The 16955-nt window shown below is 39.6% G+C and overlaps 1 protein-coding gene across 4 annotated transcripts in view; it reads left to right on the top strand.

The window, feature by feature from the left end:
* The window catches only part of LOC102687970 (desmoglein-2.1-like), a 45071-nt gene extending 28421 nt beyond the window's left edge, over positions 1–16650 (top strand). The window contains exons 1-11 of one of the 4 annotated variants that reach the window (XM_015353868.2): positions 5–208; positions 2788–2954; positions 3978–4112; positions 5719–5904; positions 6281–6543; positions 8177–8319; positions 8677–8898; positions 10190–10420; positions 11423–11541; positions 12686–12958; positions 14754–16649. In XM_015353868.2, the coding sequence (XP_015209354.2) occupies positions 193–208; positions 2788–2954; positions 3978–4112; positions 5719–5904; positions 6281–6543; positions 8177–8319; positions 8677–8898; positions 10190–10420; positions 11423–11541; positions 12686–12958; positions 14754–15734 (2736 nt within the window). In that variant the 5' untranslated portion in view covers positions 5–192 and the 3' untranslated portion in view covers positions 15735–16649. Of the gene's footprint in view, positions 1–4; positions 1887–2787; positions 2955–3977; positions 4113–5718; positions 5905–6280; positions 6544–8176; positions 8320–8676; positions 8899–10189; positions 10421–11422; positions 11542–12685; positions 12959–14753 lie in introns of those variants that run through there. The other 3 variants (XM_069191392.1, XM_015353866.2, XM_069191391.1) reach the window with 3 other exon arrangements.
* Positions 16651–16955: the final 305 nt, after the last annotated feature.

Below are 16955 nucleotides of genomic sequence, written 5' to 3'. Positions count from 1 at the left end.
AAAAAACAATATTTTCTATATTTCGAGTTTTATTGTTTTGTTTTTTATTCACATGTTGCATTCCAGATTTCAAGCGCTGTCTTTGCACTTGTGACACATCTCTTTACCTATCTTCTTTTTGCTCAGCCGCCCTTCACAGGTCCACTGTGGCCTAAGTGGTGATGGGATTCCCTGTGTAACACAGCAGGCTGCATGGCCCTAGAGTTGGGTGGGTCTTCTCTTGTCAAGGGCATACTTGGCTTGTATACGTTTTGTTGACACTGCGGGGCTTATTTTGAGACACAGAAATGAATGGTCTGGAAGTGTACCTTCAAATGGAAGGTATACCAAGACAAATTTTTATTAACTTTCCAGAACAAAACTACAAAGACCTACTGTAAAAATATACAAAGAAGGGAAGTTCGCACGAACACATAGAAGAGGGGGATAATTAAATGTGCTTGAAAATCACCTTGAGCTAAGGTTCTCAACCTGTGGGGTGCATTCGAAACCGGCGTGAAAACATGGGATCTGAATACCAGTTGCTTCTGCTCAATATACATTAGCTGCATGCTGGCTGTGTAGAGGGAAGACACTGGGAAGATTTGGAATTGTGAGCTGCACTGAATATCAACTTCTGACAATCCATTCATTCCCTCTGGCCTTTGAGTCTCAAACTTCCACTTAATTAAATTATTTAACAGAAAATTGAATTCTAGAAGGCAAAAGAGTGTGATTGTGTGTGGGGGGTTAAGACAGTTTGATGTATATTTCTGCAAATGTCACTCCTTCCTAATATTAAGAAAAGAGATGCCTAAATGGACTTCCAGCTGTACCTTTTTCCAAAGCCTTCTGCTCATTATCTAGTAGATGATGCATATGTTTCTGTCTGCTTAGAAAAAACAACTTAAATTAAGAACCTAAGACCGGCTACAAATGAGAGACCATCTGGCCCCCATCCAGAAGCCATTTGGCATTTGGGCTCATCAGCACCCCTGCAAGCAACCTTGTAATTTTGGGGTGGCACATGATATTGGGATGGTATGCCTGAGTATGATGCCTACTATGTAGAGGTCTGCATGGGCATGAAATTGAGGCCGGAACCCAGTCCGTACCTGAGACCTTGAGACCCGACCCGACCGAGCCCGAATGGTACTGCCAAATTTGAAACACGAACCCGAAATCGCTTTTCCTCATGTGGCACACACGGAGATGGATTCTCACAGACGTGGTTTTACAATGCTTTGGTTGGCTGCTATGCGTCTGAGTTGATAGAAAATGCCGTGCGCTAAGAAAAACTGGTATTTTATAAACCTGTAATACTTTTGAAAGTGGGGAATGGGTGATAACCGTTAGTTAGGAAGGCTCTGTTACACACATAATTCATTTTCACTCATTAGAAAACAAACCCGAACCCGTCCTGAGCCCAAAGTTGTAAGTGAAAAACTGACCCGAACCTGGCCCGAAACCCGATACTTTGTCGGGGCCTGTTGGGCTCGGGTCAGGTAGCAGACCTCTACTACTTGGCCATGGTAGGCCCCATGGTAGTGTCAGTAAGGGTAGAATTGTTCACCCTGGTATTCTGGCTAAATTCCACTTTAGGCTTGTTACCTTTCTCTCCTTAATTTAATTTCTGATTCTAATGGTGATCTGCTGTGAAGTGGAGCTGCTGGTGCACAATGTCCAGTCGTGCACTGTCCAAGTGTGTGCTGCACTTCAGGGGTGGATGAAGTGGCTCTCCCCTACATGTGAAACACATTTGGTGTCCTTAGGGATGAAAAGCACAAAGGAATTTCAAGGACTTATTTTCTCCTGCACTAGTGAACAGATATGGGATCACAGATTGCTGTAGACTGCAGTGATGGACTTCGTGACATTTGTAACATTCTAATCTCTGAGGCGTCAGGGTTAGTGATAGACTTCTGAATTGGGATATGAGGTAATGGTGTTTGGGAGAATGTTATCAATCATTGGTTCCTCATACAATTTGGGTGGGATTTCTAACATTTATTGCTGGCACAGAATGTGCAGAGCCCTGGCACAGCTCAAAGAGAGATACAATGTATGACATTGCTGCCAAGACTGTCTTCATGCCATCAGAGGATACGTGAAAAAAATGTTTATTGTTCTGGTTGTGAATCTCTTACACAATGAGCTCCAAAGTGTCTTACTGCACAGTTTGTATTATTTAGTGGAGTAATACAGCATTCACAATGTCCAGCCAGAACCAATTATTGTCACACCCTCTACAGCTAGAGGGTGCTCCTGCTCTGTCCTGTTCCTAGTTTCCCTGTGCTGTTCTTGTTCTTCCGGTGTGTCTTGCTGTCTGGGGCTTTATATTTCTGGGTCTCTCTATCCTCCTCACTCAGCATTGGGACGGGTTGTCGAGAGGCTCGCCTCACCAGGTCGCCCAAAGTCCGCTACCTAAGGCTCTCGTCTCGTTCCGACTCCGCCCGATACCTTGAGTGTTTGCTTCATTCCTGCCGCTACGCATAGGGTCCTGCTGTCCCGTCGGTCTCTCTCCACGGCTAGCCCCTGACTTCTGTGACAGTTATTCCATTTGTATTCAAAGCTGCCCACAACCTGTCCACATTAAGTCCATTTCACTCTATTCAGTTTGTGCAACAGTCCTTAGGGTCTTAGCCGTTTTGGAGACCTGAACAAAACCTATTCTTCAGAATTCAGAGAGTCCTGATTTTTTAAATCTGGTGGCAAGGTGAAGGCTGTTTTTGTTTATTTAATTACTCTGCTCTTACTTTTACAACATATCAAATTTTGACAAAATAAAATGTTTGTTCATAATTTTAGGTACTACCGTTGTGCAAACAACTGCTACAGATGATGATGACCCTGCTACCGATCATGCCAAAATTACATACCGTATCACAAGTCAGTCGCCACGATACCCAGATCAGATGTTTAAAATAAGTGAGAGAGGCATGATTTATGTTGACAAACCTACCCTTGACAGAGAAGTAAGTATTTTGGTTAAGTGATTTTATTTTAACTGCATTTCTCAGATCACTCTATTTCCATTTTACCATACTAATGTAAAGTGATAGTCCATATAGAATGCCCTTTAGCACAATCCTCTTTCACAGGTAAAAACAAATGATGGAAAGCCTCTTAAAACTAGTATTACTAAGTATTAGTAATAAAGAATTAGGGCTCATTGCAAGCACGCACCCTTCCCCCATAAAAGCAGATAAATCATACATCCCTTTCAAAATCATGTGGCACTTTGACATTTCCTCTGATCACACTTCATGGCACAGGTAGCTTTGTGTGTTTGTTGGTGTATAACATCCATCCATTTATTGGCTAAGCACTTTATGCAGGTCAGGGTCACAGGGGGAGCTGGAACTTATCCTTGCAAGCGCCAGGCACAAGGTGGGGTCCAGCCTGGACAGGACACTAGTCCTCCTCAGACACAGACACAGAATGTCTCTAGATAGATCCAAGGATTTGAACCCAGGGACCTAGTGCAGCAAGGCAGCAACGCTAACAACTGTGCCATCATGTTGTGCCTTGGTGAATAATATTCCAAAAAATTCATAATAGCTCCATGCTCAATCAAGCCAACCCACTGAGATATTCTGTTTCTTTTTCCTTTCATTTCTTGCCTTTGTGAGAGTTTGTTCCAACACGGCCCCTTTCCATTTTAAATTAAAAGGACACATATTGTACAAAACATCCAGACTATCTTAAGATTTTATTAAACTGGTTCCAGATAACTGGTGGTCAATTTTCTTTTCATTTCTGGATTCAGGGATTTCTGGATATGCTACAGTATCATGGGCTGCTGGAATGCAGTATTAGATCAGATTTGTTTTTTCGTTAGACGTCTGTTAACTTTATATTTGTCTGCAATTGAAAACATCTTTGAAGACATGATTGTACCAATATTTGTCAATATGTATAAGATATACAGTAGGGCTGTCAAGTGGGTAGTTTGTCTGTATATTGTCTCAGTAATGACTTGTCTTTATGTTTTATAGAGGCAAAATAACTATACTTTGATTGTACACGCTATAGACATGAATGGAGCACCCAATGGCAACACTGGAACAGGAACTGTTCACATTACAATCCTCGATGTCAACGATAATCCTCCTACGCTGGAAAAAGATGAAGTAATAAGGATTTTAAAATTTGATTTGTTAGTAGATATAATAACATTTTCATAAATCGCCTAGCATTCAGAATCTTAGTTCATAAAGATAAGTCTTATGTCTTGCTAAATTCATCATGGATTGTGTATCTGGTACTCAAAGGCATTTGAGTAATAATATATATACTTGCAAACGATAACGACTGTATATGACCGTATATGACAAAGTGACATATGGCTCTTCATGGACATTTTTGAGTAGAAAATATTATAACTTTTTGTCTTCCAGATTAAGCATAGCCCTGTCTGAGCTTTGAAAGGATTTTTATGAGAATTATTTTATTATATGTTAGATTTCACTTGAAGGAGACATCAATGGTGGCAAGAAAGGTTGTTTTTGAATTCAGTCTTCATGGGTTCCTACATGTGTAACCACAGTGAGCTACGAAGTGGTTTGCATTTATGTTCTAGGATATTTAGAGGTCATGGGTAAGGTTTCATTTGTTCATACCAGAACATGTAATGCCCAGAAACAATCTGAGAACACTCGGGTGTTTAGAAATGGTTGTGTAACCCTCACCAGACAGATGAGCCTCAGCTTCGTTTTTTCGGAGGACCTCTGGGGGCTTCTTTTGACCTGTTGATTGGCATGATCTGTTTCCATAAGCCAAATGGTGAGGACCAACCTCACAGTATTTCTGACCATTATACAGGACATGGGTGTACAAGCTCACTCTTTGTTTTATATGTTTCCCAATTATTTAATCACCGGATTAACCCTTTAATTGTGGTAGGTTAACTAAGGCTTCCCTTTTTATTTTACATCCACTGATTCATAATTATTTTTTGGTTTACATACCATTACATTTAAAAAACACTGATATGGTGGTATATTTACACCATTTTGGTTACTGAAGAAATGACAGGCTTCGATTAAACAAGGGTATCACGGTAACTCTTCAGTGAATGCAGAAAGGGTTGTGTATAATGGAATACATTCAGACTGCCATGTTAGTCTATCAAAAATTGTACTTCTATGGGATCGAATTGCTCTTAAGGTTCGATGCAACACTGTTGTAACCATTGTGAGGGTTGAGTTGTTTATTGTTACCATTGAACACCAAAGGCACTGAACTTTGGGTAGGCCAAGTACAGAATGCCCTGAAATAGCTCAATAACGATAGTGCTATATTTTCACTTTTTCTATATTCTATATTTTTGAATATTTCCATTGGGTCTTCAATGATCAAAATCATCTAGGACTTCTTATATTGTCAACATCTCAAATATTTGTCTTTGTGGTCAAAGGGAACAATTTATGTTTAAAAGGAACAGGTAACGGCTTTATTCAATGCTGAAAAGAAAAGAAAGGAAACTTTGGCTGTGGAGCCAAACCCGTTACCTGTTCCCTTGTAGCCTACGCATGGTGACGCAGCTACCCACTTGAACAATTTCTGTTTATGTTTATATACAGTATATATCATGTAATATACTGTATATAAGCGCGATAAAGGTAAAATTTTCACAATACTCATTCCAAAACAATCATACAAAGTATTTATTTTCTTGTTTATTTGGTTATTGTTCATCGTTTAAAGTTAATACAGTATCTTGTTTTTTTCTTTCAGTATTCTGGCAGTGTGAAAGAAAATAAAGCAAATGTTGAAGTCATGAGGATAAAGGCCTTCGATAAAGATCTAGAATTTACAGAAAACTGGGAGGCAGTGTTTGACTTTGTGTCAGGAAACGAAGGGGGCTACTTCAGTTTTATAACTGACACTAAGACTAATGAAGGAATCGTAATGTTAAATAAGGTACTGTATAGTATGTACAGCACTGTATTATGATTTGTTATGCAATTGATACAGTGTACTGTAGTTGGTCACTTTTGAGTATTATTCCTTTACAGATGTACATTAAGACAATGCAGAGTTCATATTCTCCTTTTTATTTGACCCTTTTCCCTCCATATGTTAATGTTGTGTTTAGTTATGTTAGTGATGATACAGTAATAGCTGTTCAGTAGCAGAAGGATATTTAGTAGCTTCCGATAACTATTTTAATGAACAGCCACTGTGATGGGTATAAATCATGTAGAAATGAGTGGTTCAAGATATAATTGTAATGTACTTAGAATTAAACATTCTAGTATTGTATTTTTATTTTCTTATTTTCTTCTGGACTTTTAAGCCACTAGAAAACGAAGCTTTCCGTACCCTTGAGCTTGCAGTTGCCGTTAGAAATCGGGTGGCCTTTTATGATGGAGCAGAATTCAGTCCAAGAAGAAAAAACTATCCCGTTAAAATTCAAGTTAAACCTGAAGGTCCCCGGTTTATTCCTAACACACTGTTTGTCTCAGTTTACGAGGAGAGGAAAAAAGTGATCATCAACAGAGTAATTGCAAAATATCCAGCTTTTGATCGGCACACTCAGAAAATTATTGAAAAAGTCAGGTAATATTTTTTTTTTCTCCGATTACCAGACTTCTTTTTCAATAGTGTGAAATCAAAAGTGTTATACTAGCATTTCTATGTGAAAATAATCACAGGTTCTTGGCTTCAAATGTTAATAAAATGAAGGTATCCACTTTGCTGGATTTAACCTCTGCTTATGCCATCTCAGTAGGTTCTGCCTGATTTCTTGAGGTACGACCATGTTTAACTGAGCTTTATAACTATTCGCAATTTTGAAAGACTGACAGACCTATAGATATTGAGGAGCTGTATGAGTATATACAGAATATTTGCAATTATAGTTTCTGTGGAAGGGCTCATTGTGGAAATAGTTGTTCAGGCTTGCTTTGAAAAGTGTTAATTGTGTGCTTCAGCCTTTTGACATATCTTCGAAAGTAGTGAAATCTAACATTTGTGCAACTTACTTATAGTTACACTGACACATATGCACAATACGTAGGTTTCAGAGTCCTAATTACCATAGATTCTACTTCTGTAATTTAAATACACTGCATCTTAAGAAAAATGAATCCTACCCAGAATTAAACTTCCCCCTCTAAAACATGGATGCCCACAAGTGAACAATAACGAATTTTCTTATCCCAACATCACTAAAATGGGAGAGAATATGTTTGGCCTAAGGAGTCGACAATATAGAAAATCAGGATTTCCTAAAATAAGTAAGCACACAAACTCTCTTACAGTAATGCTCAGAGCACCTACAGAGTCTGGATCCAAAACAGTTTAGAACAGGGATCTCTCCCAGACTCAAGCTTCGGAGGAAGAGGGGGATGATGGATATCCCTGCTTTTCCTCTGTCCTCTTTCCTGCATTTAAGGCGGGAACCATTCCTGTGGAGACTAGCTTAATGGCCTCCCTAGGAAGGTCCCAGTCACTGTTGTTTATTCTTCAGTTTGGTGGTCCTAATGATTTACTGTCAGTTGCATTGTAATTAGAGTTGGAATTGCCAATGGCAGACAGGTGAAATGTCAAAAGCAGTCATTGTTCATATATCAAATGTTAAAGGCTAAACATTTATTTTAAATGACACACACCTGTCTGTTAATGTCAGTTCCACATCCAATTTCAACAGATTACAGAACCAGGTGATGTGATGGATATTGGAGAGATTTGGTATATTTTCTCAGGGTAAAAGCAGTAAACTGACATTTTTCCCAAGAGGTAACGACTGCATTCTGTCGGAAAGTTGACCACAGTAGGTCTCCCATACACAATGAACAGGTATCAGGCACACACTGCCGTACACTTTAAATTGACACAGACTTCTACCTAGTGTGACAATTTCACACTAGAAAACAACATGGATGAAAACAAATGAAAGAGAAGCAAAATGGGAGTACAGAAACCTTCAGGTAACTCAAAATTGTAATCCAGTAGCTAAAAGATAATTAACACTGTGTTATTAATTTCTAATGTAACTTTTCATTGCCACCTTTACAGTACCCCTATTAGTGTGACATGCAAAAGGACGTGGTACTAGTGAATGAATCATACCCGTCTCTATAACATTGCACAAAACACAATTGTTTTATTATATTAATGAGAATAAGATTCTCTATTTGGATATATCCTGTTTACACACAAACACATTACATCATTAATGTTATTACAGATATGCAAAGGCATTTGATCCTGACAACTGGCTGTCAATTGATGTAAAGACGGCAGAGATCAAACTGAACAAGCTGCCAGACCGGGAGTCCAGGTTCTTGGTTAATGGCACATACTACGCACGTGTGTTGGTCATAACTGAAAGTAAGTAAAAGAAAATCGATAGAAGACTGAAAGCAGTATTCTATTCATGTGATGTGCATATACAGTACATGTTTTTGGGGGGATTCTCACAATGGTAAAATTAAATGTGAATTTGTGGAGGAAAGTGGGGAAAAAAGTGTGAGTGCCAATTCTAAAAAAAAAACAACAGAAAGCAGCACTTTTTGTAATAGCATTGAACTGATTATTTCAAAGCAAAAATGAAACCAGTTGGATTCTGTCTTCACTCCTTTCAAAAATATTTAAACAACAAATCTCACTTCACCAGCTAGCTATTGAGCTGGATGGATTGAAGTGCCTCTTTTTGTAATCTTTCTTTTCTTCTAAACTATTTATCAGATTTCCCTGCCAAAACCGCCACCGGTACGATTGCTATCCAGGTGGAGGACCACAATGACCACTGCCCAGTTCTGACCAGTACTTCCCAGGTTCTGTGTACTGAGAGCAGAGCTGTGTTTGTCACAGCTGAGGATGGAGATATCGATCCCAATGGACCTCCCTTTGATTTCAAAATCATTCCTGAAGGTACCAAGGGCACGTGGAGAGCTGAAAAACTGAATGGTAAGGGTTTTCCCTGCAAACAAGTTTTGGCTGTGGTGTGGGAGTAGGAATGGGGTGATTAGAAAAGGAACTTTGCATCCCAGGTGTTGTAGGTTTGTGGTGTTGTCAGTGAGGGATTCACCATTGCACCAATGAGTACTGAATCTCTTCCCACTGGTGCTCAGATGTCCTGTGTGATTAAAGAGTTTGAGGCTTAGAAGAAGAGGCGGCCGCAAATCCAAAGACAACAGCTGGAGCTCGCCAACACCAACTGGCATCTGCAGGATACAAAGTGGTAAAAAACTAGCATTTGAACAACATCTGAATGAGAATTGGAACCATGTCTAATAGGAAAATAAACATTCTGTGGCATGTCAATGAGTGTTACGTTAGATGTAAAAAAGGTGAAGGTCCTGCTGAGAAAACACTCATGCCCCCAGTGAAATGTGGTGGGGTCTGTCCTGCTTCAGCATTGCTCTTCTATCTATAGAAACTTAAGAAAGGGGGAAGCATGAATTCAGGATATCTTGGCCAAACACTTGTTTCCCTCTGCTAAAAAAAACGAAGCTTAGCTGAAAATGCACATTCAGCAGGGCAACGATCCAAAGTATACATCCAAATCTAGAAGGAAGCCCTGACAAGTCCTGACTATAATTCTGTTCAGAATTAGCTAGAAATTCGAGAGAGCTCGAGCAACTCTGCCAAGAAGAATGGGCAAGAAGCAATGCCTACGAGCAACGTTGGTACAGACTCGCCCAAAATCACTTGCTGCTGAAATTGCAGCCAAAGGTGCTTCATCAAAATGTTTAGCTCACCGGGCTGAGCACTCATGCACGGCACAGCATTGTAATATCTTTATTTTCTAATTTAATACTTACTACTGCCCACTGTTGAGCTCTTATCAAACTGAAGCTGTTCTTGGTTGCTTACTCTTGAAAAAACACTGTAACCCTGAAAATGTGCCTTGTAAGAACACCAACTACATTTAATCTTGATACTTCTGTTTACTAGAACAATTGATGACACTTGCATATGTCTAGTTTTCTTATTGTTTCTTTTTTTCATGTGTTTAACTCCTCACTGCAGAAAATGGGGTTAAGTGACTGTGGGTGCATCTGCCATTGTCTATCTGAGACCTGAAACAACATTTAAGGAAGCCAATCCATACTTAAATCCTTTTGAATTTTCTTTTACATTCAAAATAAAGACAACAGCAATTGTATTATAAAGAAATTAAAGGTGACAAAATAATCAAAAATCAAATTATTTTCCTTGTAAATACTGCATTATATATATTATTTTTCTCTTTAAGACACCACTGCAATCCTGCGAGCCCGTGATAACTTGTGGCCTGGTTCATATAAGGTTGCTGTGGAGGTGAAAGACCAACAAGGCTTCGCCTGTGCTGATAAGCAGGTTGTAAAGATAGATGTCTGCACCTGTAATGAACAGAAAACCTGTGAGGCCACAAGAAAATCAACAGGTGGTGGACTGGGATTTGCTGCCATGGGTCTGCTCATCCTTGGGTTCCTGATGCTGCTCTGTAAGTGAACAGTCCATCAGTGCTGTACTCTGTAAGGTCATCATCTTTGTCAAGATGATGGCACTGTAGGTGCATCCATCTGGGAAGAGGTTTGCCCACACTTTATCACGGGACCAGTAAGTGCTACATGATAACCCCAAAGGGAAGATGGATCTGTAGCTGATGTTCCCAAAGTCACTGTGGGGAGTTCCAGAGAAGGAAGGAGCTTGTCCCACAACACAAGGTTAGAAGAGAGGTCTAGGTTTGCCTCCAACCAAAATCACTGCAACATTCAATCTATTCGATTGGTTTCTCTTGTCTGGACCCCATGGAGGCAGATTCTCCTTGGTTATTAGTGAGTGTCCAGGTTAACTTGTTTCGGTTGTCCATTAATTTCATAAACAAAGTTAATGATGCAGTTTAAGTTTCATATAAAATGAGAAAGATGTTTGTGTCAGCAAGTGAAAAGGAAAAAAAAGCCCTGCATATTATTTATCAGTAAGTATCCTAATGATAACGCAAATTGACCAAAGTTTAATTTTCTCTGTGGGTACAATTCCTGTCTCCCAAAAATTGCACTAATAAAACAGTGCCTCTTCCTGCTTTTATTTATTTTCTCCATTGCAAGTGCATTCCAGAGGGTAGTGAGATAGTCATTCTCCTTTGTTGTGATATAGTACATGCTGCATCTGTACTGTAAGTGTGAAACTTTAAACATGCAGCTGAGCCCATTCTGATTATTATATCCTTTTCCTGCAACAAGAATGTAGCGCATAATATAAAATGAATAGTATACACAAATTGGATGGGATTTGTGTTGTATTAAATTTTGTTTGGGGGTCCGGACAAAGTTACATTCATTTTCTATATTAATGAAATCAAGTTCATTAAATTTGTTATAGTCATAAATAATATCTTTCCTGTTCTACTATTTGATTTCTAAAAAAAAGTTTCTAGCTTCTTATTATATATATATTATCGTGTTCTATAGAATTTCATTGATTGGCTTTGTCTTCTCAACAGTTATGGCCCTAAATCTGTTATTTTGCTCATGTGGAGGGCTTAAAGGGGGTGCAGATAATGAATTTGTTACTGAAGGGCAATTGATGCCATATAACACAGAAGAAAAGGGTGAAGACAAGGTAAGTGGTTTAATCTTGCTGCATCCCATTGAACAAAGATGTTGACGCTCATGCAGTGTACAGTATGTGTATGAGTTAAGTCGTGTAAATCAGCCCTTAATTGTTGTATTGGGTGTGAAATATCAAAGGGCATCTCAATCTCTCGCAACCCACACAAAACCAAAAACAGCCATCTATTTTTGAACTGCCTTCTCTAGTACAGGCTTGTGGAGGGAGCCAAAGCCTATTCTGGCAAGCGACAGGCGCACCACTGGATACATCCTGAACAGAATGCCAGTCCATCACAGTTGCAAACACAGACAGGCACACACTCACACCAGAGCCAGTTTTCCCCAAAGCCAAATAACCTACCAGCCTGTTTTTTGACTGAGGGAGGAAATTGGAGCACCTAGAGGAAACCTACACACATAGGAAGATCATACAACCTGTACAGCATGCCAGTTCTGAAAAAGATCCCGGGCTTCAGAGCTGCACATTGCTGCTTGAATTATATGTTTTTAAATATTACATGAATTCAGGGTCCTAATGCCCCAGTATAGTGGCGGGGACACTATACTGTAGTGGGCACCGTCTGTCTGATGAGACGTTTAACCAAGGTACCGACTCTCAGTGGTCATTAAAGATCCCCGGGCATTCCTCGAGAAGAGTAGGGAGTTATCCCGGTGTCCAGGCCATATTTCCACCCTCGGCCTTTACTGTGGCCTCCAGATTGTCCCCATGTATGATTGGCTTGCACTTGCACTGCGATGGACTGGTGTCCTGCCCAGGCTGTACCCTGCCTTGTGCTCGCTGCTTGCCGGCTAGGCTCCGGCTCCCCACGACACCATATGGTATTAAGCGGTTTGGCAAGTGACATGACATGACATTAATTCAGAAATGATGTCTGTAAGACATAAGGATCATACATTTCTAACTATATTAAGAAATATTGCTTCACCTGATGGAACTATTCCCTATTGCTTCACCTGATGGAACAAGGGTCACAATAAAGCTAAGCTGATCACCATCTGCCATATTCAGATTGGTGCTTGTGAAAAGAAAATAACTGATTACATTATTAAAAAAAGAATACTGGCAATCTAACCAAACGGAAGAATAAAGTCCATTTTTAAATTCTGAGTGAGTGAATTTGTTTTTTACACAGGAGGTTCCATGTCTGAAAGCACCTCTGGGACCTGTCCTTGGAATACTGCGTGTAAAGACAGGAGAGGGTGCTGGTCTACACAGGCAGGGGGAAATTAAGAAAACATTCAGAGACCTGGCTAAAAGATTTGAAGGGTCTAGGACTGATAACATCCACGAAGAAGCTCTTAGCAAAGAAGTTCTGAAAAAATCGCAAAGGTCTTATTCAAGATTCGAAGATGTCTGTGTTGACACAGCACTCTCTGAAGTGTTTTTGAAGGCTTACTATTCACAGGTAATGAAATAAATCGCTGATAATCACTGTTATCAGCACTGTATATGTGGCCATTTAATGTTTATGTAAATGTGTGTCTTTATCATGTATCCTTTATTTTGAAAAAAGTGTCATTAGACTCCAGGATGCAACACATTGACGTTTGCCATCTTTCTTCTAATGTTATCCTTGTGTCTCAAGTATTCCCGCTCTGTGGTAAGCTGTTTGTACCATCATACAGTATGTAAACTGTACTATTTGTGCCATAAGCAAATTTCAGTTACAGACTTTTTAGGGTCAGTGGATGTGTGTCACCATGAGCCTCAAGGAAAAAGCAGCTCTGAATAATGGATTGTTTATAGAGGGGTGACCATTAAACACTAAGCTAAAGGAAAACACAAGTTTAAACAACTTAACCAACTGCTGGAAAGACAAATTTATACAAATAAAAATGCCCTCAGTTGTTACATAAAGCTGTCAAATGGTATACAGTACGTGATGGTGATTTTCGATCTCACCTTTAGGTATTAGTCAAGGTTTCTGTGGAAAATTCCCTTTGTGCAGCCTGTATGATGCAATAAAAACATGGAAAACCTAAAACTGTGTTCCAACCTACAGCCCTTTACTGTTTTCCAAAATCCAAAATGAATTATATTTTAAAGAAAAAAAATCTTCCAATTAACAACAATAGATTAATTTAATCTTAAATTAGAAAAAGTGCTTCATTATAGTCTTTACTTGCATTGTAGAATCCTCTTGTTTTTGCTGTACTTTTATGAAAGTATTACACTTTATTGGCCATATGTAATTTCTCGTATTAGGAATTTGTCTTTTCACATACCCCAACTTGCGCTCCTTGAAACACAGACAGGGAGAGAAGCTTGGGGTCAGAGCTCAGGGTCAGCCATTTATACGGCACCCCTGAAGCAGTTGGGGTTAAGGGCCTTGCTCAGGGGCCCAACAGAGTAGGATTCCTCTGCTGGCCACTGGATTCGAACCAGCAACCTTCCAGCCACAGGGCGCAGATCCTTGGCCACAGAGTCACCGCACAAAAACATCTCAATAGAATCTATGATAACAAGTATTAAAACTGCTTTTGAAAACAAAACAATGAAATGCAAATCAGCAATTGCAGAAATGATTGCTTGTATATGGGTGGGTGTGTTCAAGGGTGGCGATGTGGAGATAGGATTATATGAAGCCTTCATAATTTATATATGAAATTATATGAAATTAATTAGTGAGATAAATAAAGCATGTTTTGTTATTGTCTGATCCCTGTACTTAGATCTAGGTGTAGGGCAGGAGGACACCAGAGCTGCTCTTGACAGGCAAAGTAATTTGGTGAGTGCTTTGTTTGAATATTTGCATTTGCACAGTTACTGTGCAGTGCTCTGGTGGGCACGTCCAAGGAGAATGATTTTGGCCAGCGAATACTTTCTGTCAGTGTGTCTGTAAAAAGGAAACTGGTCCAGTTCACGTCAGCAACTTTTATGTGTCGTCTGTCATGTCTAGACAACAGTAGCAAGCCCAGTTGTCTTCCTCAGGGGAGTTTGTGTGTCTCTAATGTGAACCACAAAGGAGGCAATGACAACAGATGCTGCTGGTATGTTGGTACCCATGTGACCAAGGCTCCAGGGATGTCTGATCTTCTAAAGTTGAAAAGAATCCCGTGTACACATACAGTACGGTAACTGGCTCCTCAGCTGATTCCAAGGAAACGTGACTTGGGCTGGGCTGCTTCTACATACAGTATTGAGAACAGATAATTAAAATATAATAACTTATCTAGTACTTGTCTTCTTTTTCGTTATAGAAGTCAAAGTATGCTGCAGAGAAAGCCCTGACAGTAACAGATGGTGTGCTGGTTTTTGACTTTGAAGGACGAGAATCCCCTGTGGGTTCAGTGGGATGCTGCAGTTTCATTGAAGGAGATGATGATTTGGAGTTCCTGAATGACCTGGGACCCAAGTTTAAGACCCTTGCTGAGATCTGCATGGGTGAAGAAAAGAAATCAGAACTTGTGGTCCCTCCTGCCATGCCTACTGTCCAGGATGTGGCTGTAACTCGCACAGAGATCAAGAGAGAAAACACTGTGACAACTGATGCTGTGAGACCTCAGCCCAGCCCAGTTCCTCAGCCCCAGATCCAGAAAAACATCGTCACTGAGCAGTATTCTTCCACCACTCTCCCAGCCATGCACCTCAGAGAAAATGTAGTAGTTCCCAGTCCTGCATATGTCATCCTACAGCCTGTGTATTACACAACCACCTCAGTGGTTCAACCCACTCGGTACATTGTGGAGCCGCAGGTCCACAACACCATGCTCTTCTCAGAAAGGCCAGCTGCTCCTAATGTGCAGGGTGTGCTGCTGGTGAAAGAAGGCCCAGGCTCTGAGAAGGTCCTGTTTCAAGAGAACAGAGTGGTGTCTGGCTCTGCTGTGCAGGGCAGAGTGCTGGGTTACCTCCATGGCAATGGCTCTCAGAATGTGGTGTTAGTGGAGACGAAGGCAGGGTCAGGGCAGTTTGTGCAGGAAGGGATTGCTGGGCTTAATCAAGGAGCCATGCACAGGGTTGGACTGCCAGGCTCACAGAATGTGGTGTTAGTGGAGAGGAAGGCTGGATCTGGGCAGTTTGTGCAGGAGGGGATTGCTGGGCTTAATCAAGGAGCCATGCACAGGGTTGGACTGCCAGGCTCACAGAATGTGGTGTTAGTGGAGAGGAAGGCTGGATCTGGGCAGGTCAGAGGTGAAATATCTGGAAAACAGAGTGTGATGTTTACAGAAAAAGTGGTATAATCTAGCTCGGTTTCACATGGTGAAATGATGAATGCAGGTTCCTTTTACATGAGTGATCTGCATGGCTCTCAAAAAGTAATTATGAAAGAGGAAATTGTCTCTCATCAAAGTGCAGAGTCTTAACTCACCAGTTCTGGTTAAAAGAGCCATGCCACGATTGTAATTGAGATTTGATAGTTATTTTTTCCTTTGTAATCATGAATTGTACATTGATTTAAAAAAAGCTGAAACACATTGGTTCATGTTATTTTCATGTTACAAAAAGGTAGTTCAATTCACTTCAAATGAGCTCCTATCTACAAATGCATAATCATAACAATAGCTTAACATTTTAGTGCAGTTCCATACATATTTAGTACTGCATGTGCAAATTAGTATATAAATGAAAGTAAAACTGTTAAATATTGCTTTTGGATTTCAGGAGTTACAGTGACTAGGAGTTTAATCTATTACATTTTAAAAATATTATTCTTCTCTGGCTTTTAACTTGTAGTTACTTTCTAAGTGCATGCTTTGTATTATGCCTGTTTCTTTGAAATGTATCTGCTTTGTACACCACTCAGTAATTTGAATATAAAGGAAGCTATTTAAATATTTTAACTATTTCATGTTCCATTACCTAGTATTCACATGAAGTAATACAATAAAAGTTGGGTATTTACTGACTACAAGGTATTCAATGTCTATGTATTTCAAAGATTTTTTGGACAACATTAATTGGGCACATAATTAATTAATTAATTAATTAATTGGGCACAGTTAATGATACCGTATTTACAACAAAAATATATTTTATTATTTCATTTAATTTTTAAAAGTCTTTTTGATCATGGATAAACTGTCACATTAGCCTGGTAAAAGTATGAATGTTTTATTGTAATAACATTCTTCAATCATTATAAGCATTGTACTTGTTAATGAGACTGTTCAAATACAGTGTAGCTGTTGTAAATTTTGACTGTGTGATTTTGCTTTGCTTAATATAAATATTTGTTTCTCAACAAAACAACTATAATTTTGATTTTTACATTTTATTTTCAGTCAATCTTTTTATTTAAATAAAAATAAAGATAAAGAGATGTTTTTGATTTGAATTTCAGTAGATGGTGGCACAGTAGTTAGCATTGCTGCTTTGCAGCACTGTGGTCCTGGGTTCAATTCCTTACCTGTGGTCCTTGTGTAAGCTCTCTCTGTGTCTGGTGCTCTGATTTCCTCCCACAG

Source organism: Lepisosteus oculatus, chromosome 6 (genome assembly GCF_040954835.1).
Source record: "Lepisosteus oculatus isolate fLepOcu1 chromosome 6, fLepOcu1.hap2, whole genome shotgun sequence".
Lineage (NCBI taxonomy): Eukaryota > Metazoa > Chordata > Actinopteri > Semionotiformes > Lepisosteidae > Lepisosteus > Lepisosteus oculatus.
The sequence above is the reverse complement of the archived record's forward strand: the minus strand, read 5'-3'. Positions and strand labels throughout refer to the sequence as shown.